This window comes from Pelecanus crispus, chromosome Z (genome assembly GCF_030463565.1).
Source record: "Pelecanus crispus isolate bPelCri1 chromosome Z, bPelCri1.pri, whole genome shotgun sequence".
NCBI lineage: Eukaryota > Metazoa > Chordata > Aves > Pelecaniformes > Pelecanidae > Pelecanus > Pelecanus crispus.
In genome coordinates this window covers 10,544,998-10,565,789 of record NC_134676.1, presented here as the reverse complement: position 1 = coordinate 10,565,789, position 20,792 = coordinate 10,544,998, and the positions used below count along the sequence as shown (strand labels likewise).

The window sequence follows — 20,792 nt, the reverse complement described above, 5'->3', positions numbered from 1 at the left end:
ACGTTGCGCTCGTGCGAGAGGCGCTGCCAGGTGTTTTCTGAAAGCTTTTGGAGCGGGGGAAAGATGTGTGTGGCGGTGGTGGCAGGGCGGTGGCGGGCTGGGAGCCACGGTGTTGTCAGGCAGCGTTGCGTTGGTGGGTGCCGTGCTTGGGGTGCTGGCACGTGGCGTAGGTGGGTGCCGTCACTGGAGGAGGTGGGCTGACGTTGGAGGTCGGTGGCTGGACCTTGTCGCTGTTGCCCTGGAAGAGTTGGTGCTGCGAGGTGTTTTCTAGCAGCGCAACGAGAGGGTTGTCGTGAGAAATGGCCAAAGCGTGGAGAGCAGGGGACCTGGGGCTGGTGAAAGCGATCTGTGCCGTGCCGGCCCTGCATCGAATCGTCGCGGGGTGTGGGTTGGGAGGGACCTTTAAAGGTGATGTGGTCCGACGCCCCAGCCATGAGGTGGGGACGTGTTTGACTCGATGAGGCTGCTCAGAGCCCCGTGCAAGCTGAGCTTGAACGTTTCCGGGGACGGGGCACCTACCGCGTGTGTGCCCGCGTTTCAGCACCCTGACGGTAGAAAACGTCTTCCTTGCGTGTAGGCTGCATCTGCCCTCTTTCGGCTTAAAACACCTCCCCCTCGTGCGGTCGCTCCAGGCGCTATCGAAAAGCCTGTCGGCAGCTTTGTTGCGAGCCCCGTTTAGGTATTGAAAGGCCGCAGGGAGGTCTCCCCGGAGCCTTGCCTTCTGCAGGCTGAAGAAGCCCAACTGTGTCAGCCTTTCCTTGTAGCAGGAGAGGTGTTCCACCCTCTGATGACGCTTGTGGCCCTCCTGTGCTGGAGGCCGAGGTGGTTGAGCAGGTGGGTGTCGTCCTTGTAGTGAGGACGATCTCGAGAGCTGCTGCTCAGTGGGTCTAAAGCGGTCTGGAAGGGGGTAAGTGTGGAGGAGACGAGGGCCGAGGAGAGGATTCTGCTGCGGATGGCTAAAGCCTGTCGGAGGTTTTTCAGAGAGGCTGAGTGAGGAAGGTGCCTGGTTGGGGAGGCGGCAAAGAGAAGAGTGGGCACGGGATGTGCAGAGCCCTGTTTGGCGCGGGGCTTGGAGTAGGTGTTGAGTGGAGGTGTCTTGCCCCCCGCCAGGCCAAAGGCTCGTTCCCGTGGTTGTGAGGCAAGAGGCAGTGGCAAGCTTTTTGCAACGGGTCTTTATTGTCGGTCAAATAAATAGGTGAATAAATAGATAGAAAGCATTGTCAAAATAAATAGGGTAAGTTCTATAAATAGAGGAGGAGTCGGTGGAGGCTGAGGGTGCAGGGCCGTCCTTGGAGCGCCCCTGTGCGCGGGCGAGGGGAGGCGGGAGGCCAGAGGTGGGGCTGGGGCGGTGGTCCAGAAGTGGCGTGGTGGTGGGTGGTGGTGTGTGGGGCCGTGCGGGTCGTGTCGGGGTGTTTGGGCTAATTGGGCGTGGAGCGGGTGAGGTTGTGGAGGCGTTGGAAGCAGAGGCGAGCTTCGAGGCAGACGTGGTCCCAGGCGCAGGCGCTGTGGTTGTGGGTGCGGAGGAAGTCGCGGATGCGCCCAAAGTACTTTTCGATGCCGAGCAGCAGGTTGCGGGGCCCTTGGCCTTGGGAGAGCGTGGGGTTGGCTGGCGGGCATTGCTGGAGCTGCTGGATGCGGTGGTGGAGGCCGCTGAGGAGTTGCCGTCGTGCCGTGGCGTCCCAGTGCTGTGGGGTGTTGGGTCCGCTGAGGGTGTCGAAGAGGTGCTGGAGGATGCGGAGGGCGGTGGCGTCGGCTTGCTGCGGGTGGCTGGCGTGGAGGAGGGTGTCGGGGAAGGGGAAGGGGGCGTGCTGGTGGTGGCATGTCTGCGGCGGGCTGGGAGCCATGTGCTGGAGGAGCCGGAGGCCGTGCCAGGGGAAGGTGGTGTCTCGGGGACGCAGGTGTTGGCAGGCGAGGGCGGAGGCGAGAGCCGTGAGGAGGAGCAGGAGCGCTGGGGCGCCGTGCGGCAGGCGGGGCTGTGGGGTTGCGGGCGCAGCCATGGTGGGGCTGTGGGTGGTGCTGGGCAGGAGCGCGGTGAGGCTTGCTGGTGGTGCGGGTGGGCGCCGTGCTTGGGGTGCTGCCGGGTGGCCGGCTTTATGTGGCGCGTCGGCTTTCCCTTCCTCGCTTTCTGAGTGCAGCGAGTTTCCGTCTGTGGTTTTCGTTTTTGGCCGGTGGCTGTGGTGGTCGTGGGGAAGTGCGTTGTCGGGGTGGCCGTGCGTGGGGAGGTGGTCTGTGGTGGTTGCGTGGGGGATGCGAAAGCGCTGGGGCAGAGGCCTTGTGGGCAGCTGTGTCGGGGCGGTGTGTGAGGGTTTCCCTGCTGCCCGCGGGGCGAGCTGTGGTGGCTGTTTTCTGGAGGGGAGTGAGGTTTGCCTTCCTGCCGCGGTGTCTTTTCCGGCTGTAGCGGGCTGGTGTTGGTTGTGGTGTGTTTTGCTTTTGCTTGGGGCTCGCCGTTGTTTCCATCTTAGCTGGTGTTGTCTTTTTGTGGCGGGAAGGGTTGGGAAGTGATGTCGCTTGGCAGAGCCTGGGGAGAGCCCCTGCTGGAGCGCGGGCCTGGGGGGTGGCGTGGGCGGCTTGCGAGGCGGTGGCTGTGGGTGTAGGCACTTGAGGGTTGGCTGTGTTTGCGGCTGGAGCTGCCCCAGGTCCTGCATTTGAAGCTGATGAGGATGGGGAGGAAAGGCTTGAGGAGCAAGGGAAGGGCTTTGCCGCCGCCGCCGCCGCCGCCGCTGCTGCTGCTGCGCTGGGTCGCTGTCTGTGTTGCGGCGCGTGTGCCCCTGTAGCAGGGGTCCTGTTGTGTTTTGTCGTCCTCCTTTGCGTGAGGTGTCTGGAGAGCAAAGAAGACAATGTCCCCCGTGAGCGAAGGGTCTTGCGTTTGGGCTGGCGTGAGCCCCGGCGGCCCTGGAGGAGGGGTGTGCAAGAGTCCTGTGGCGGTGGAGCCGAGCCGGCTGATGTAGTTCTAGAGCTGTGGTGGGAGGAGGAGGAGGAGGAGCTGGGGGTTGCACTCGCTGAGGTTTCTGGGTCCCTTGCAACAGCAAGGGTCATGGCATGATAGAATCGTTTAGGTTGGAAAAGACCTTTAAGATCACGCAGTCCAACCGTTAACCTAAGACTCCCAAGTCCACCACTAAACGGTTTCAGGGCAGAGTAATAATTTCACGTTTCCTGGCTTGGTGGCTGGATTATCTTTTACTGCAAGTAAAAACTAGGAGTCGTTAAGGTTGGAAAGGATCTCCAAGATCAGCAGTGCAAGCCTCAACCCAACACCGCCGTGCCTACTAAACCGTGTCCCAGAGTGCCACGTCTAGGCGTGTTTTGAAGAGGCGCGGGGATGGTGACTCCACCGCCTCTCTGGGCAGCCTGTTCCAATGCTTGAGCACTCTTTCCGTGAAGAAATTTTTTGTGCTAGCCAAGCTAAACCTCCCGCAGCGCAGCTTGAGGCCGTTTCCTCTCGTCCTGGCGCCACCTCCTTGGGAGAAGAGACCAACAGCCACCTGGCTACAGCCTCCGTTCGGGTGGTTGTGGAGAGCGACCTTATGGTCTCCGCTCGGCCTCGTCTTCTCCAGACGAAAGAATCCCAGTTCCCTGAGCAGCGGCTCCTCATAAGACTTGCTCTCCAGAGCCTTCAGCGGCTTCGTTGCCCTTCCCTGGCCACGCTGCAGCACCTCAATGTCTTTCCTGGAGTGAGGGGCCCAAAACCGGACACGGTATTTGAGGTGCGTCCTCACCAGTGCCGAGTACAGGGGGACGATCGCTTCCCTGCTCCTGCTGGCCACGCTGTTCCCGACAGAAGCCAGGATGCCGTTGGCCGCCTTGGCCAGGTGGGCACACTGCTGGCTCCTGTTGAGCCGGCTGTCGAGGGACACCGCCAGGTCCTTTTGCGCCGGGCAGCTTTCCAGCCCCTGTTCCCCAAGGCTGTGGCGTTGCATGGGGTCACGTTGCGCTCGTGCGAGAGGCGCTGCCAGGTGTTTTCTGAAAGCTTTTGGAGCGGGGGAAAGATGTGTGTGGCGGTGGTGGCAGGGCGGTGGCGGGCTGGGAGCCACGGTGTTGTCAGGCAGCGTTGCGTTGGTGGGTGCCGTGCTTGGGGTGCTGGCACGTGGCGTAGGTGGGTGCCGTCACTGGAGGAGGTGGGCTGACGTTGGAGGTCGGTGGCTGGACCTTGTCGCTGTTGCCCTGGAAGAGTTGGTGCTGCGAGGTGTTTTCTAGCAGCGCAACGAGAGGGTTTTCGTGAGAAATGGCCAAAGCGTGGAGAGCAGGGGACCTGGGGCTGGTGAAAGCGATCTGTGCCGTGCCGGCCCTGCATCGAATCGTCGCGGGGTGTGGGTTGGGAGGGACCTTTAAAGGTGATGTGGTCCGACGCCCCAGCCATGAGGTGGGGACGTGTTTGACTCGATGAGGCTGCTCAGAGCCCCGTGCAAGCTGAGCTTGAACGTTTCCGGGGACGGGGCACCTACCGCGTGTGTGCCCGCGTTTCAGCACCCTGACGGTAGAAAACGTCTTCCTTGCGTGTAGGCTGCATCTGCCCTCTTTCGGCTTAAAACACCTCCCCCTCGTGCGGTCGCTCCAGGCGCTATCGAAAAGCCTGTCGGCAGCTTTGTTGCGAGCCCCGTTTAGGTATTGAAAGGCCGCAGGGAGGTCTCCCCGGAGCCTTGCCTTCTGCAGGCTGAAGAAGCCCAACTGTGTCAGCCTTTCCTTGTAGCAGGAGAGGTGTTCCACCCTCTGATGACGCTTGTGGCCCTCCTGTGCTGGAGGCCGAGGTGGTTGAGCAGGTGGGTGTCGTCCTTGTAGTGAGGACGATCTCGAGAGCTGCTGCTCAGTGGGTCTAAAGCGGTCTGGAAGGGGGTAAGTGTGGAGGAGACGAGGGCCGAGGAGAGGATTCTGCTGCGGATGGCTAAAGCCTGTCGGAGGTTTTTCAGAGAGGCTGAGTGAGGAAGGTGCCTGGTTGGGGAGGCGGCAAAGAGAAGAGTGGGCACGGGATGTGCAGAGCCCTGTTTGGCGCGGGGCTTGGAGTAGGTGTTGAGTGGAGGTGTCTTGCCCCCCGCCAGGCCAAAGGCTCGTTCCCGTGGTTGTGAGGCAAGAGGCAGTGGCAAGCTTTTTGCAACGGGTCTTTATTGTCGGTCAAATAAATAGGTGAATAAATAGATAGAAAGCATTGTCAAAATAAATAGGGTAAGTTCTATAAATAGAGGAGGAGTCGGTGGAGGCTGAGGGTGCAGGGCCGTCCTTGGAGCGCCCCTGTGCGCGGGCGAGGGGAGGCGGGAGGCCAGAGGTGGGGCTGGGGCGGTGGTCCAGAAGTGGCGTGGTGGTGGGTGGTGGTGTGTGGGGCCGTGCGGGTCGTGTCGGGGTGTTTGGGCTAATTGGGCGTGGAGCGGGTGAGGTTGTGGAGGCGTTGGAAGCAGAGGCGAGCTTCGAGGCAGACGTGGTCCCAGGCGCAGGCGCTGTGGTTGTGGGTGCGGAGGAAGTCGCGGATGCGCCCAAAGTACTTTTCGATGCCGAGCAGCAGGTTGCGGGGCCCTTGGCCTTGGGAGAGCGTGGGGTTGGCTGGCGGGCATTGCTGGAGCTGCTGGATGCGGTGGTGGAGGCCGCTGAGGAGTTGCCGTCGTGCCGTGGCGTCCCAGTGCTGTGGGGTGTTGGGTCCGCTGAGGGTGTCGAAGAGGTGCTGGAGGATGCGGAGGGCGGTGGCGTCGGCTTGCTGCGGGTGGCTGGCGTGGAGGAGGGTGTCGGGGAAGGGGAAGGGGGCGTGCTGGTGGTGGCATGTCTGCGGCGGGCTGGGAGCCATGTGCTGGAGGAGCCGGAGGCCGTGCCAGGGGAAGGTGGTGTCTCGGGGACGCAGGTGTTGGCAGGCGAGGGCGGAGGCGAGAGCCGTGAGGAGGAGCAGGAGCGCCGGGGCGCCGTGCGGCAGGCGGGGCTGTGGGGTTGCGGGCGCAGCCATGGTGGGGCTGTGGGTGGTGCTGGGCAGGAGCGCGGTGAGGCTTGCTGGTGGTGCGGGTGGGCGCCGTGCTTGGGGTGCTGCCGGGTGGCCGGCTTTATGTGGCGCGTCGGCTTTCCCTTCCTCGCTTTCTGAGTGCAGCGAGTTTCCGTCTGTGGTTTTCGTTTTTGGCCGGTGGCTGTGGTGGTCGTGGGGAAGTGCGTTGTCGGGGTGGCCGTGCGTGGGGAGGTGGTCTGTGGTGGTTGCGTGGGGGATGCGAAAGCGCTGGGGCAGAGGCCTTGTGGGCAGCTGTGTCGGGGCGGTGTGTGAGGGTTTCCCTGCTGCCCGCGGGGCGAGCTGTGGTGGCTGTTTTCTGGAGGGGAGTGAGGTTTGCCTTCCTGCCGCGGTGTCTTTTCCGGCTGTAGCGGGCTGGTGTTGGTTGTGGTGTGTTTTGCTTTCGCTTGGGGCTCGCCGTTGTTTCCATCTTAGCTGGTGTTGTCTTTTTGTGGCGGGAAGGGTTGGGAAGTGATGTCGCTTGGCAGAGCCTGGGGAGAGCCCCTGCTGGAGCGCGGGCCTGGGGGTGGCGTGGGCGGCTTGCGAGGCGGTGGCTGTGGGTGTAGGCACTTGAGGGTTGGCTGTGTTTGCGGCTGGAGCTGCCCCAGGTCCTGCATTTGAAGCTGATGAGGATGGGGAGGAAAGGCTTGAGGAGCAAGGGAAGGGCTTTGCCGCCGCCGCCGCCGCCGCCGCCGCTGCTGCTGCGCTGGGTCGCTGTCTGTGTTGCGGCGCGTGTGCCCCTGTAGCAGGGGTCCTGTTGTGTTTTGTCGTCCTCCTTTGCGTGAGGTGTCTGGAGAGCAAAGAAGACAATGTCCCCCGTGAGCGAAGGGTCTTGCGTTTGGGCTGGCGTGAGCCCCGGCGGCCCTGGAGGAGGGGTGTGCAAGAGTCCTGTGGCGGTGGAGCCGAGCCGGCTGATGTAGTTCTAGAGCTGTGGTGGGAGGAGGAGGAGGAGGAGCTGGGGGTTGCACTCGCTGAGGTTTCTGGGTCCCTTGCAACAGCAAGGGTCATGGCATGATAGAATCGTTTAGGTTGGAAAAGACCTTTAAGATCACGCAGTCCAACTGTTAACCTAAGACTCCCAAGTCCACCACTAAACGGTTTCAGGGCAGAGTAATAATTTCACGTTTCCTGGCTTGGTGGCTGGATTATCTTTTACTGCAAGTAAAAACTAGGAGTCGTTAAGGTTGGAAAGGATCTCCAAGATCAGCAGTGCAAGCCTCAACCCAACACCGCCGTGCCTACTAAACCGTGTCCCAGAGTGCCACGTCTAGGCGTGTTTTGAAGAGGCGCGGGGATGGTGACTCCACCGCCTCTCTGGGCAGCCTGTTCCAATGCTTGAGCACTCTTTCCGTGAAGAAATTTTTTGTGCTAGCCAAGCTAAACCTCCCGCAGCGCAGCTTGAGGCCGTTTCCTCTCGTCCTGGCGCCACCTCCTTGGGAGAAGAGACCAACAGCCACCTGGCTACAGCCTCCGTTCGGGTGGTTGTGGAGAGCGACCTTATGGTCTCCGCTCGGCCTCGTCTTCTCCAGACGAAAGAATCCCAGTTCCCTGAGCAGCGGCTCCTCATAAGACTTGCTCTCCAGAGCCTTCAGCGGCTTCGTTGCCCTTCCCTGGCCACGCTGCAGCACCTCAATGTCTTTCCTGGAGTGAGGGGCCCAAAACCGGACACGGTATTTGAGGTGCGTCCTCACCAGTGCCGAGTACAGGGGGACGATCGCTTCCCTGCTCCTGCTGGCCACGCTGTTCCCGACAGAAGCCAGGATGCCGTTGGCCGCCTTGGCCAGGTGGGCACACTGCTGGCTCCTGTTGAGCCGGCTGTCGAGGGACACCGCCAGGTCCTTTTGCGCCGGGCAGCTTTCCAGCCCCTGTTCCCCAAGGCTGTGGCGTTGCATGGGGTCACGTTGCGCTCGTGCGAGAGGCGCTGCCAGGTGTTTTCTGAAAGCTTTTGGAGCGGGGGAAAGATGTGTGTGGCGGTGGTGGCAGGGCGGTGGCGGGCTGGGAGCCACGGTGTTGTCAGGCAGCGTTGCGTTGGTGGGTGCCGTGCTTGGGGTGCTGGCACGTGGCGTAGGTGGGTGCCGTCACTGGAGGAGGTGGGCTGACGTTGGAGGTCGGTGGCTGGACCTTGTCGCTGTTGCCCTGGAAGAGTTGGTGCTGCGAGGTGTTTTCTAGCAGCGCAACGAGAGGGTTGTCGTGAGAAATGGCCAAAGCGTGGAGAGCAGGGGACCTGGGGCTGGTGAAAGCGATCTGTGCCGTGCCGGCCCTGCATCGAATCGTCGCGGGGTGTGGGTTGGGAGGGACCTTTAAAGGTGATGTGGTCCGACGCCCCAGCCATGAGGTGGGGACGTGTTTGACTCGATGAGGCTGCTCAGAGCCCCGTGCAAGCTGAGCTTGAACGTTTCCGGGGACGGGGCACCTACCGCGTGTGTGCCCGCGTTTCAGCACCCTGACGGTAGAAAACGTCTTCCTTGCGTGTAGGCTGCATCTGCCCTCTTTCGGCTTAAAACACCTCCCCCTCGTGCGGTCGCTCCAGGCGCTATCGAAAAGCCTGTCGGCAGCTTTGTTGCGAGCCCCGTTTAGGTATTGAAAGGCCGCAGGGAGGTCTCCCCGGAGCCTTGCCTTCTGCAGGCTGAAGAAGCCCAACTGTGTCAGCCTTTCCTTGTAGTAGGAGAGGTGTTCCACCCTCTGATGACGCTTGTGGCCCTCCTGTGCTGGAGGCCGAGGTGGTTGAGCAGGTGGGTGTCGTCCTTGTAGTGAGGACGATCTCGAGAGCTGCTGCTCAGTGGGTCTAAAGCGGTCTGGAAGGGTGTAAGTGTGGAGGAGACGAGGGCCGAGGAGAGGATTCTGCTGCGGATGGCTAAAGCCTGTCGGAGGTTTTTCAGAGAGGCTGAGTGAGGAAGGTGCCTGGTTGGGGAGGCGGCAAAGAGAAGAGTGGGCACGGGATGTGCAGAGCCCTGTTTGGCGCGGGGCTTGGAGTAGGTGTTGAGTGGAGGTGTCTTGCCCCCCGCCAGGCCAAAGGCTCGTTCCCGTGGTTGTGAGGCAAGAGGCAGTGGCAAGCTTTTTGCAACGGGTCTTTATTGTCGGTCAAATAAATAGGTGAATAAATAGATAGAAAGCATTGTCAAAATAAATAGGGTAAGTTCTATAAATAGAGGAGGAGTCGGTGGAGGCTGAGGGTGCAGGGCCGTCCTTGGAGCGCCCCTGTGCGCGGGCGAGGGGAGGCGGGAGGCCAGAGGTGGGGCTGGGGCGGTGGTCCAGAAGTGGCGTGGTGGTGGGTGGTGGTGTGTGGGGCCGTGCGGGTCGTGTCGGGGTGTTTGGGCTAATTGGGCGTGGAGCGGGTGAGGTTGTGGAGGCGTTGGAAGCAGAGGCGAGCTTCGAGGCAGACGTGGTCCCAGGCGCAGGCGCTGTGGTTGTGGGTGCGGAGGAAGTCGCGGATGCGCCCAAAGTACTTTTCGATGCCGAGCAGCAGGTTGCGGGGCCCTTGGCCTTGGGAGAGCGTGGGGTTGGCTGGCGGGCATTGCTGGAGCTGCTGGATGCGGTGGTGGAGGCCGCTGAGGAGTTGCCGTCGTGCCGTGGCGTCCCAGTGCTGTGGGGTGTTGGGTCCGCTGAGGGTGTCGAAGAGGTGCTGGAGGATGCGGAGGGCGGTGGCGTCGGCTTGCTGCGGGTGGCTGGCGTGGAGGAGGGTGTCGGGGAAGGGGAAGGGGGCGTGCTGGTGGTGGCATGTCTGCGGCGGGCTGGGAGCCATGTGCTGGAGGAGCCGGAGGCCGTGCCAGGGGAAGGTGGTGTCTCGGGGACGCAGGTGTTGGCAGGCGAGGGCGGAGGCGAGAGCCGTGAGGAGGAGCAGGAGCGCCGGGGCGCCGTGCGGCAGGCGGGGCTGTGGGGTTGCGGGCGCAGCCATGGTGGGGCTGTGGGTGGTGCTGGGCAGGAGCGCGGTGAGGCTTGCTGGTGGTGCGGGTGGGCGCCGTGCTTGGGGTGCTGCCGGGTGGCCGGCTTTATGTGGCGCGTCGGCTTTCCCTTCCTCGCTTTCTGAGTGCAGCGAGTTTCCGTCTGTGGTTTTCGTTTTTGGCCGGTGGCTGTGGTGGTCGTGGGGAAGTGCGTTGTCGGGGTGGCCGTGCGTGGGGAGGTGGTCTGTGGTGGTTGCGTGGGGGATGCGAAAGCGCTGGGGCAGAGGCCTTGTGGGCAGCTGTGTCGGGGCGGTGTGTGAGGGTTTCCCTGCTGCCCGCGGGGCGAGCTGTGGTGGCTGTTTTCTGGAGGGGAGTGAGGTTTGCCTTCCTGCCGCGGTGTCTTTTCCGGCTGTAGCGGGCTGGTGTTGGTTGTGGTGTGTTTTGCTTTCGCTTGGGGCTCGCCGTTGTTTCCATCTTAGCTGGTGTTGTCTTTTTGTGGCGGGAAGGGTTGGGAAGTGATGTCGCTTGGCAGAGCCTGGGGAGAGCCCCTGCTGGAGCGCGGGCCTGGGGGTGGCGTGGGCGGCTTGCGAGGCGGTGGCTGTGGGTGTAGGCACTTGAGGGTTGGCTGTGTTTGCGGCTGGAGCTGCCCCAGGTCCTGCATTTGAAGCTGATGAGGATGGGGAGGAAAGGCTTGAGGAGCAAGGGAAGGGCTTTGCCGCCGCCGCCGCCGCCGCCGCTGCTGCTGCTGCGCTGGGTCGCTGTCTGTGTTGCGGCGCGTGTGCCCCTGTAGCAGGGGTCCTGTTGTGTTTTGTCGTCCTCCTTTGCGTGAGGTGTCTGGAGAGCAAAGAAGACAATGTCCCCCGTGAGCGAAGGGTCTTGCGTTTGGGCTGGCGTGAGCCCCGGCGGCCCTGGAGGAGGGGTGTGCAAGAGTCCTGTGGCGGTGGAGCCGAGCCGGCTGATGTAGTTCTAGAGCTGTGGTGGGAGGAGGAGGAGGAGGAGCTGGGGGTTGCACTCGCTGAGGTTTCTGGGTCCCTTGCAACAGCAAGGGTCATGGCATGATAGAATCGTTTAGGTTGGAAAAGACCTTTAAGATCACGCAGTCCAACCGTTAACCTAAGACTCCCAAGTCCACCACTAAACGGTTTCAGGGCAGAGTAATAATTTCACGTTTCCTGGCTTGGTGGCTGGATTATCTTTTACTGCAAGTAAAAACTAGGAGTCGTTAAGGTTGGAAAGGATCTCCAAGATCAGCAGTGCAAGCCTCAACCCAACACCGCCGTGCCTACTAAACCGTGTCCCAGAGTGCCACGTCTAGGCGTGTTTTGAAGAGGCGCGGGGATGGTGACTCCACCGCCTCTCTGGGCAGCCTGTTCCAATGCTTGAGCACTCTTTCCGTGAAGAAATTTTTTGTGCTAGCCAAGCTAAACCTCCCGCAGCGCAGCTTGAGGCCGTTTCCTCTCGTCCTGGCGCCACCTCCTTGGGAGAAGAGACCAACAGCCACCTGGCTACAGCCTCCGTTCGGGTGGTTGTGGAGAGCGACCTTATGGTCTCCGCTCGGCCTCGTCTTCTCCAGACGAAAGAATCCCAGTTCCCTGAGCAGCGGCTCCTCATAAGACTTGCTCTCCAGAGCCTTCAGCGGCTTCGTTGCCCTTCCCTGGCCACGCTGCAGCACCTCAATGTCTTTCCTGGAGTGAGGGGCCCAAAACCGGACACGGTATTTGAGGTGCGTCCTCACCAGTGCCGAGTACAGGGGGACGATCGCTTCCCTGCTCCTGCTGGCCACGCTGTTCCCGACAGAAGCCAGGATGCCGTTGGCCGCCTTGGCCAGGTGGGCACACTGCTGGCTCCTGTTGAGCCGGCTGTCGAGGGACACCGCCAGGTCCTTTTGCGCCGGGCAGCTTTCCAGCCCCTGTTCCCCAAGGCTGTGGCGTTGCATGGGGTCACGTTGCGCTCGTGCGAGAGGCGCTGCCAGGTGTTTTCTGAAAGCTTTTGGAGCGGGGGAAAGATGTGTGTGGCGGTGGTGGCAGGGCGGTGGCGGGCTGGGAGCCACGGTGTTGTCAGGCAGCGTTGCGTTGGTGGGTGCCGTGCTTGGGGTGCTGGCACGTGGCGTAGGTGGGTGCCGTCACTGGAGGAGGTGGGCTGACGTTGGAGGTCGGTGGCTGGACCTTGTCGCTGTTGCCCTGGAAGAGTTGGTGCTGCGAGGTGTTTTCTAGCAGCGCAACGAGAGGGTTGTCGTGAGAAATGGCCAAAGCGTGGAGAGCAGGGGACCTGGGGCTGGTGAAAGCGATCTGTGCCGTGCCGGCCCTGCATCGAATCGTCGCGGGGTGTGGGTTGGGAGGGACCTTTAAAGGTGATGTGGTCCGACGCCCCAGCCATGAGGTGGGGACGTGTTTGACTCGATGAGGCTGCTCAGAGCCCCGTGCAAGCTGAGCTTGAACGTTTCCGGGGACGGGGCACCTACCGCGTGTGTGCCCGCGTTTCAGCACCCTGACGGTAGAAAACGTCTTCCTTGCGTGTAGGCTGCATCTGCCCTCTTTCGGCTTAAAACACCTCCCCCTCGTGCGGTCGCTCCAGGCGCTATCGAAAAGCCTGTCGGCAGCTTTGTTGCGAGCCCCGTTTAGGTATTGAAAGGCCGCAGGGAGGTCTCCCCGGAGCCTTGCCTTCTGCAGGCTGAAGAAGCCCAACTGTGTCAGCCTTTCCTTGTAGCAGGAGAGGTGTTCCACCCTCTGATGACGCTTGTGGCCCTCCTGTGCTGGAGGCCGAGGTGGTTGAGCAGGTGGGTGTCGTCCTTGTAGTGAGGACGATCTCGAGAGCTGCTGCTCAGTGGGTCTAAAGCGGTCTGGAAGGGGGTAAGTGTGGAGGAGACGAGGGCCGAGGAGAGGATTCTGCTGCGGATGGCTAAAGCCTGTCGGAGGTTTTTCAGAGAGGCTGAGTGAGGAAGGTGCCTGGTTGGGGAGGCGGCAAAGAGAAGAGTGGGCACGGGATGTGCAGAGCCCTGTTTGGCGCGGGGCTTGGAGTAGGTGTTGAGTGGAGGTGTCTTGCCCCCCGCCAGGCCAAAGGCTCGTTCCCGTGGTTGTGAGGCAAGAGGCAGTGGCAAGCTTTTTGCAACGGGTCTTTATTGTCGGTCAAATAAATAGGTGAATAAATAGATAGAAAGCATTGTCAAAATAAATAGGGTAAGTTCTATAAATAGAGGAGGAGTCGGTGGAGGCTGAGGGTGCAGGGCCGTCCTTGGAGCGCCCCTGTGCGCGGGCGAGGGGAGGCGGGAGGCCAGAGGTGGGGCTGGGGCGGTGGTCCAGAAGTGGCGTGGTGGTGGGTGGTGGTGTGTGGGGCCGTGCGGGTCGTGTCGGGGTGTTTGGGCTAATTGGGCGTGGAGCGGGTGAGGTTGTGGAGGCGTTGGAAGCAGAGGCGAGCTTCGAGGCAGACGTGGTCCCAGGCGCAGGCGCTGTGGTTGTGGGTGCGGAGGAAGTCGCGGATGCGCCCAAAGTACTTTTCGATGCCGAGCAGCAGGTTGCGGGGCCCTTGGCCTTGGGAGAGCGTGGGGTTGGCTGGCGGGCATTGCTGGAGCTGCTGGATGCGGTGGTGGAGGCCGCTGAGGAGTTGCCGTCGTGCCGTGGCGTCCCAGTGCTGTGGGGTGTTGGGTCCGCTGAGGGTGTCGAAGAGGTGCTGGAGGATGCGGAGGGCGGTGGCGTCGGCTTGCTGCGGGTGGCTGGCGTGGAGGAGGGTGTCGGGGAAGGGGAAGGGGGCGTGCTGGTGGTGGCATGTCTGCGGCGGGCTGGGAGCCATGTGCTGGAGGAGCCGGAGGCCGTGCCAGGGGAAGGTGGTGTCTCGGGGACGCAGGTGTTGGCAGGCGAGGGCGGAGGCGAGAGCCGTGAGGAGGAGCAGGAGCGCTGGGGCGCCGTGCGGCAGGCGGGGCTGTGGGGTTGCGGGCGCAGCCATGGTGGGGCTGTGGGTGGTGCTGGGCAGGAGCGCGGTGAGGCTTGCTGGTGGTGCGGGTGGGCGCCGTGCTTGGGGTGCTGCCGGGTGGCCGGCTTTATGTGGCGCGTCGGCTTTCCCTTCCTCGCTTTCTGAGTGCAGCGAGTTTCCGTCTGTGGTTTTCGTTTTTGGCCGGTGGCTGTGGTGGTCGTGGGGAAGTGCGTTGTCGGGGTGGCCGTGCGTGGGGAGGTGGTCTGTGGTGGTTGCGTGGGGGATGCGAAAGCGCTGGGGCAGAGGCCTTGTGGGCAGCTGTGTCGGGGCGGTGTGTGAGGGTTTCCCTGCTGCCCGCGGGGCGAGCTGTGGTGGCTGTTTTCTGGAGGGGAGTGAGGTTTGCCTTCCTGCCGCGGTGTCTTTTCCGGCTGTAGCGGGCTGGTGTTGGTTGTGGTGTGTTTTGCTTTTGCTTGGGGCTCGCCGTTGTTTCCATCTTAGCTGGTGTTGTCTTTTTGTGGCGGGAAGGGTTGGGAAGTGATGTCGCTTGGCAGAGCCTGGGGAGAGCCCCTGCTGGAGCGCGGGCCTGGGGGTGGCGTGGGCGGCTTGCGAGGCGGTGGCTGTGGGTGTAGGCACTTGAGGGTTGGCTGTGTTTGCGGCTGGAGCTGCCCCAGGTCCTGCATTTGAAGCTGATGAGGATGGGGAGGAAAGGCTTGAGGAGCAAGGGAAGGGCTTTGCCGCCGCCGCCGCCGCCGCCGCTGCTGCTGCTGCGCTGGGTCGCTGTCTGTGTTGCGGCGCGTGTGCCCCTGTAGCAGGGGTCCTGTTGTGTTTTGTCGTCCTCCTTTGCGTGAGGTGTCTGGAGAGCAAAGAAGACAATGTCCCCCGTGAGCAAAGGGTCTTGCGTTTGGGCTGGCGTGAGCCCCGGCGGCCCTGGAGGAGGGGTGTGCAAGAGTCCTGTGGCGGTGGAGCCGAGCCGGCTGATGTAGTTCTAGAGCTGTGGTGGGAGGAGGAGGAGGAGGAGCTGGGGGTTGCACTCGCTGAGGTTTCTGGGTCCCTTGCAACAGCAAGGGTCATGGCATGATAGAATCGTTTAGGTTGGAAAAGACCTTTAAGATCACGCAGTCCAACCGTTAACCTAAGACTCCCAAGTCCACCACTAAACGGTTTCAGGGCAGAGTAATAATTTCACGTTTCCTGGCTTGGTGGCTGGATTATCTTTTACTGCAAGTAAAAACTAGGAGTCGTTAAGGTTGGAAAGGATCTCCAAGATCAGCAGTGCAAGCCTCAACCCAACACCGCCGTGCCTACTAAACCGTGTCCCAGAGTGCCACGTCTAGGCGTGTTTTGAAGAGGCGCGGGGATGGTGACTCCACCGCCTCTCTGGGCAGCCTGTTCCAATGCTTGAGCACTCTTTCCGTGAAGAAATTTTTTGTGCTAGCCAAGCTAAACCTCCCGCAGCGCAGCTTGAGGCCGTTTCCTCTCGTCCTGGCGCCACCTCCTTGGGAGAAGAGACCAACAGCCACCTGGCTACAGCCTCCGTTCGGGTGGTTGTGGAGAGCGACCTTATGGTCTCCGCTCGGCCTCGTCTTCTCCAGACGAAAGAATCCCAGTTCCCTGAGCAGCGGCTCCTCATAAGACTTGCTCTCCAGAGCCTTCAGCGGCTTCGTTGCCCTTCCCTGGCCACGCTGCAGCACCTCAATGTCTTTCCTGGAGTGAGGGGCCCAAAACCGGACACGGTATTTGAGGTGCGTCCTCACCAGTGCCGAGTACAGGGGGACGATCGCTTCCCTGCTCCTGCTGGCCACGCTGTTCCCGACAGAAGCCAGGATGCCGTTGGCCGCCTTGGCCAGGTGGGCACACTGCTGGCTCCTGTTGAGCCGGCTGTCGAGGGACACCGCCAGGTCCTTTTGCGCCGGGCAGCTTTCCAGCCCCTGTTCCCCAAGGCTGTGGCGTTGCATGGGGTCACGTTGCGCTCGTGCGAGAGGCGCTGCCAGGTGTTTTCTGAAAGCTTTTGGAGCGGGGGAAAGATGTGTGTGGCGGTGGTGGCAGGGCGGTGGCGGGCTGGGAGCCACGGTGTTGTCAGGCAGCGTTGCGTTGGTGGGTGCCGTGCTTGGGGTGCTGGCACGTGGCGTAGGTGGGTGCCGTCACTGGAGGAGGTGGGCTGACGTTGGAGGTCGGTGGCTGGACCTTGTCGCTGTTGCCCTGGAAGAGTTGGTGCTGCGAGGTGTTTTCTAGCAGCGCAACGAGAGGGTTGTCGTGAGAAATGGCCAAAGCGTGGAGAGCAGGGGACCTGGGGCTGGTGAAAGCGATCTGTGCCGTGCCGGCCCTGCATCGAATCGTCGCGGGGTGTGGGTTGGGAGGGACCTTTAAAGGTGATGTGGTCCGACGCCCCAGCCATGAGGTGGGGACGTGTTTGACTCGATGAGGCTGCTCAGAGCCCCGTGCAAGCTGAGCTTGAACGTTTCCGGGGACGGGGCACCTACCGCGTGTGTGCCCGCGTTTCAGCACCCTGACGGTAGAAAACGTCTTCCTTGCGTGTAGGCTGCATCTGCCCTCTTTCGGCTTAAAACACCTCCCCCTCGTGCGGTCGCTCCAGGCGCTATCGAAAAGCCTGTCGGCAGCTTTGTTGCGAGCCCCGTTTAGGTATTGAAAGGCCGCAGGGAGGTCTCCCCGGAGCCTTGCCTTCTGCAGGCTGAAGAAGCCCAACTGTGTCAGCCTTTCCTTGTAGCAGGAGAGGTGTTCCACCCTCTGATGACGCTTGTGGCCCTCCTGTGCTGGAGGCCGAGGTGGTTGAGCAGGTGGGTGTCGTCCTTGTAGTGAGGACGATCTCGAGAGCTGCTGCTCAGTGGGTCTAAAGCGGTCTGGAAGGGGGTAAGTGTGGAGGAGACGAGGGCCGAGGAGAGGATTCTGCTGCGGATGGCTAAAGCCTGTCGGAGGTTTTTCAGAGAGGCTGAGTGAGGAAGGTGCCTGGTTGGGGAGGCGGCAAAGAGAAGAGTGGGCACGGGATGTGCAGAGCCCTGTTTGGCGCGGGGCTTGGAGTAGGTGTTGAGTGGAGGTGTCTTGCCCCCCGCCAGGCCAAAGGCTCGTTCCCGTGGTTGTGAGGCAAGAGGCAGTGGCAAGCTTTTTGCAACGGGTCTTTATTGTCGGTCAAATAAATAGGTGAATAAATAGATAGAAAGCATTGTCAAAATAAATAGGGTAAGTTCTATAAATAGAGGAGGAGTCGGTGGAGGCTGAGGGTGCAGGGCCGTCCTTGGAGCGCCCCTGTGCGCGGGCGAGGGGAGGCGGGAGGCCAGAGGTGGGGCTGGGGCGGTGGTCCAGAAGTGGCGTGGTGGTGGGTGGTGGTGTGTGGGGCCGTGCGGGTCGTGTCGGGGTGTTTGGGCTAATTGGGCGTGGAGCGGGTGAGGTTGTGGAGGCGTTGGAAGCAGAGGCGAGCTTCGAGGCAGACGTGGTCCCAGGCGCAGGCGCTGTGGTTGTGGGTGCGGAGGAAGTCGCGGATGCGCCCAAAGTACTTTTCGATGCCGAGCAGCAGGTTGCGGGGCCCTTGGCCTTGGGAGAGCGTGGGGTTGGCTGGCGGGCATTGCTGGAGCTGCTGGATGCGGTGGTGGAGGCCGCTGAGGAGTTGCCGTCGTGCCGTGGCGTCCCAGTGCTGTGGGGTGTTGGGTCCGCTGAGGGTGTCGAAGAGGTGCTGGAGGATGCGGAGGGCGGGTGGCGTCGGCTTGCTGCGGGTGGCTGGCGTGGAGGAGGGTGTCGGGGAAGGGGAAGGGGGCGTGCTGGTGGTGGCATGTCTGCGGCGGGCTGGGAGCCATGTGCTGGAGGAGCCGGAGGCCGTGCCAGGGGAAGGTGGTGTCTCGGGGACGCAGGTGTTGGCAGGCGAGGGCGGAGGCGAGAGCCGTGAGGAGGAGCAGGAGCGCCGGGGCGCCGTGCGGCAGGCGGGGCTGTGGGGTTGCGGGCGCAGCCATGGTGGGGCTGTGGGTGGTGCTGGGCAGGAGCGCGGTGAGGCTTGCTGGTGGTGCGGGTGGGCGCCGTGCTTGGGGTGCTGCCGGGTGGCCGGCTTTATGTGGCGCGTCGGCTTTCCCTTCCTCGCTTTCTGAGTGCAGCGAGTTTCCGTCTGTGGTTTTCGTTTTTGGCCGGTGGCTGTGGTGGTCGTGGGGAAGTGCGTTGTCGGGGTGGCCGTGCGTGGGGAGGTGGTCTGTGGTGGTTGCGTGGGGGATGCGAAAGCGCTGGGGCAGAGGCCTTGTGGGCAGCTGTGTCGGGGCGGTGTGTGAGGGTTTCCCTGCTGCCCGCGGGGCGAGCTGTGGTGGCTGTTTTCTGGAGGGGAGTGAGGTTTGCCTTCCTGCCGCGGTGTCTTTTCCGGCTGTAGCGGGCTGGTGTTGGTTGTGGTGTGTTTTGCTTTCGCTTGGGGCTCGCCGTTGTTTCCATCTTAGCTGGTGTTGTCTTTTTGTGGCGGGAAGGGTTGGGAAGTGATGTCGCTTGGCAGAGCCTGGGGAGAGCCCCTGCTGGAGCGCGGGCCTGGGGGTGGCGTGGGCGGCTTGCGAGGCGGTGGCTGTGGGTGTAGGCACTTGAGGGTTGGCTGTGTTTGCGGCTGGAGCTGCCCCAGGTCCTGCATTTGAAGCTGATGAGGATGGGGAGGAAAGGCTTGAGGAGCAAGGGAAGGGCTTTGCCGCCGCCGCCGCCGCCGCCGCTGCTGCTGCTGCGCTGGGTCGCTGTCTGTGTTGCGGCGCGTGTGCCCCTGTAGCAGGGGTCCTGTTGTGTTTTGTCGTCCTCCTTTGCGTGAGGTGTCTGGAGAGCAAAGAAGACAATGTCCCCCGTGAGCGAAGGGTCTTGCGTTTGGGCTGGCGTGAGCCCCGGCGGCCCTGGAGGAGGGGTGTGCAAGAGTCCTGTGGCGGTGGAGCCGAGCCGGCTGATGTAGTTCTAGAGCTGTGGTGGGAGGAGGAGGAGGAGGAGCTGGGGGTTGCACTCGCTGAGGTTTCTGGGTCCCTTGCAACAGCAAGGGTCATGGCATGATAGAATCGTTTAGGTTGGAAAAGACCTTTAAGATCACGCAGTCCAACCGTTAACCTAAGACTCCCAAGTCCACCACTAAACGGTTTCAGGGCAGAGTAATAATTTCACGTTTCCTGGCTTGGTGGCTGGATTATCTTTTACTGCAAGTAAAAACTAGGAGTCGTTAAGGTTGGAAAGGATCTCCAAGATCAGCAGTGCAAGCCTCAACCCAACACCGCCGTGCCTACTAAACCGTGTCCCAGAGTGCCACGTCTAGGCGTGTTTTGAAGAGGCGCGGGGATGGTGACTCCACCGCCTCTCTGGGCAGCCTGTTCCAATGCTTGAGCACTCTTTCCGTGAAGAAATTTTTTGTGCTAGCCAAGCTAAACCTCCCGCAGCGCAGCTTGAGGCCGTTTCCTCTCGTCCTGGCGCCACCTCCTTGGGAGAAGAGACCAACAGCCACCTGGCTACAGCCTCCGTTCGGGTGGTTGTGGAGAGCGACCTTATGGTCTCCGCTCGGCCTCGTCTTCTCCAGACGAAAGAATCCCAGTTCCCTGAGCAGCGGCTCCTCATAAGACTTGCTCTCCAGAGCCTTCAGCGGCTTCGTTGCCCTTCCCTGGCCACGCTGCAGCACCTCAATGTCTTTCCTGGAGTGAGGGGCCCAAAACCGGACACGGTATTTGAGGTGCGTCCTCACCAGTGCCGAGTACAGGGGGACGATCGCTTCCCTGCTCCTGCTGGCCACGCTGTTCCCGACAGAAGCCAGGATGCCGTTGGCCGCCTTGGCCAGGTGGGCACACTGCTGGCTCCTGTTGAGCCGGCTGTCGAGGGACACCGCCAGGTCCTTTTGCGCCGGGCAGCTTTCCAGCCCCTGTTCCCCAAGGCTGTGGCGTTGCATGGGGTCACGTTGCGCTCGTGCGAGAGGCGCTGCCAGGTGTTTTCTGAAAGCTTTTGGAGCGGGGGAAAGATGTGTGTGGCGGTGGTGGCAGGGCGGTGGCGGGCTGGGAGCCACGGTGTTGTCAGGCAGCGTTGCGTTGGTGGGTGCCGTGCTTGGGGTGCTGGCACGTGGCGTAGGTGGGTGCCGTCACTGGAGGAGGTGGGCTGACGTTGGAGGTCGGTGGCTGGACCTTGTCGCTGTTGCCCTGGAAGAGTTGGTGCTGCGAGGTGTTTTCTAGCAGCGCAACGAGAGGGTTGTCGTGAGAAATGGCCAAAGCGTGGAGAGCAGGGGACCTGGGGCTGGTGAAAGCGATCTGTGCCGTGCCGGCCCTGCATCGAATCGTCGCGGGGTGTGGGTTGGGAGGGACCTTTAAAGGTGATGTGGTCCGACGCCCCAGCCATGAGGTGGGGACGTGTTTGACTCGATGAGGCTGCTCAGAGCCCCGTGCAAGCTGAGCTTGAACGTTTCCGGGGACGGGGCACCTACCGCGTGTGTGCCCGCGTTTCAGCACCCTGACGGTAGAAAACGTCTTCCTTGCGTGTAGGCTGCATCTGCCCTCTTTCGGCTTAAAACACCTCCCCCTCGTGCGGTCGCTCCAGGCGCTATCGAAAAGCCTGTCGGCAGCTTTGTTGCGAGCCCCGTTTAGGTATTGAAAGGCCGCAGGGAGGTCTCCCCGGAGCCTTGCCTTCTGCAGGCTGAAGAAGCCCAACTGTGTCAGCCTTTCCTTGTAGCAGGAGAGGTGTTCCACCCTCTGATGACGCTTGTGGCCCTCCTGTGCTGGAGGCCGAGGTGGTTGAGCAGGTGGGTGTCGTCCTTGTAGTGAGGACGATCTCGAGAGCTGCTGCTCAGTGGGTCTAAAGCGGTCTGGAAGGGGGTAAGTGTGGAGGAGACGAGGGCCGAGGAGAGGATTCTGCTGCGGATGGCTAAAGCCTGTCGGAGGTTTTTCAGAGAGGCTGAGTGAGGAAGGTGCCTGGTTGGGGAGGCGGCAAAGAGAAGAGTGGGCACGGGATGTGCAGAGCCCTGTTTGGCGCGGGGCTTGGAGTAGGTGTTGAGTGGAGGTGTCTTGCCCCCCGCCAGGCCAAAGGCTCGTTCCCGTGGTTGTGAGGCAAGAGGCAGTGGCAAGCTTTTTGCA

General features: G+C 62.1%; 4 protein-coding genes and 1 pseudogene across 5 annotated transcripts in view; 1 reads left to right on the top strand and 4 right to left on the bottom strand.

The window, feature by feature from the left end:
* Nucleotides 1-20,792, top strand: part of UBAP2 (ubiquitin associated protein 2) — a 248,076-nt gene that overhangs the window by 113,040 nt on the left and 114,244 nt on the right. The gene's annotated exons all lie outside the window — the stretch shown is intronic.
* On the bottom strand, nucleotides 5,345-5,923 carry LOC142596689 (interferon-like). The gene has a single exon (XM_075726872.1). The coding sequence runs from the start codon at nucleotides 5,921-5,923 to the stop codon at nucleotides 5,345-5,347; it is 579 nt and encodes a 192-aa protein (XP_075582987.1).
* LOC142596687 (interferon-like) lies at nucleotides 9,270-9,848 on the bottom strand. Its single transcript, XM_075726814.1, has one exon. It carries the CDS (start codon nucleotides 9,846-9,848, stop codon nucleotides 9,270-9,272), a length of 579 nt encoding a protein of 192 aa, XP_075582929.1.
* Nucleotides 13,195-13,773, bottom strand: LOC142596683 (interferon-like). Its single transcript, XM_075726650.1, has one exon. It carries the CDS (start codon nucleotides 13,771-13,773, stop codon nucleotides 13,195-13,197), a length of 579 nt encoding a protein of 192 aa, XP_075582765.1.
* LOC142596633 (interferon-like) lies at nucleotides 17,120-17,699 on the bottom strand (annotated as a pseudogene).

What these genes read in the sequence shown, in the direction of transcription:
- LOC142596689 (XM_075726872.1), bottom strand. Translation starts at nt 5,923, where the DNA reads ATGGCTGCGCCCGCAACCCCACAGCCCCGCCTGCCGCACGGCGCCCCG.
- LOC142596687 (XM_075726814.1), bottom strand. Translation starts at nt 9,848, where the DNA reads ATGGCTGCGCCCGCAACCCCACAGCCCCGCCTGCCGCACGGCGCCCCG.
- LOC142596683 (XM_075726650.1), bottom strand. Translation starts at nt 13,773, where the DNA reads ATGGCTGCGCCCGCAACCCCACAGCCCCGCCTGCCGCACGGCGCCCCA.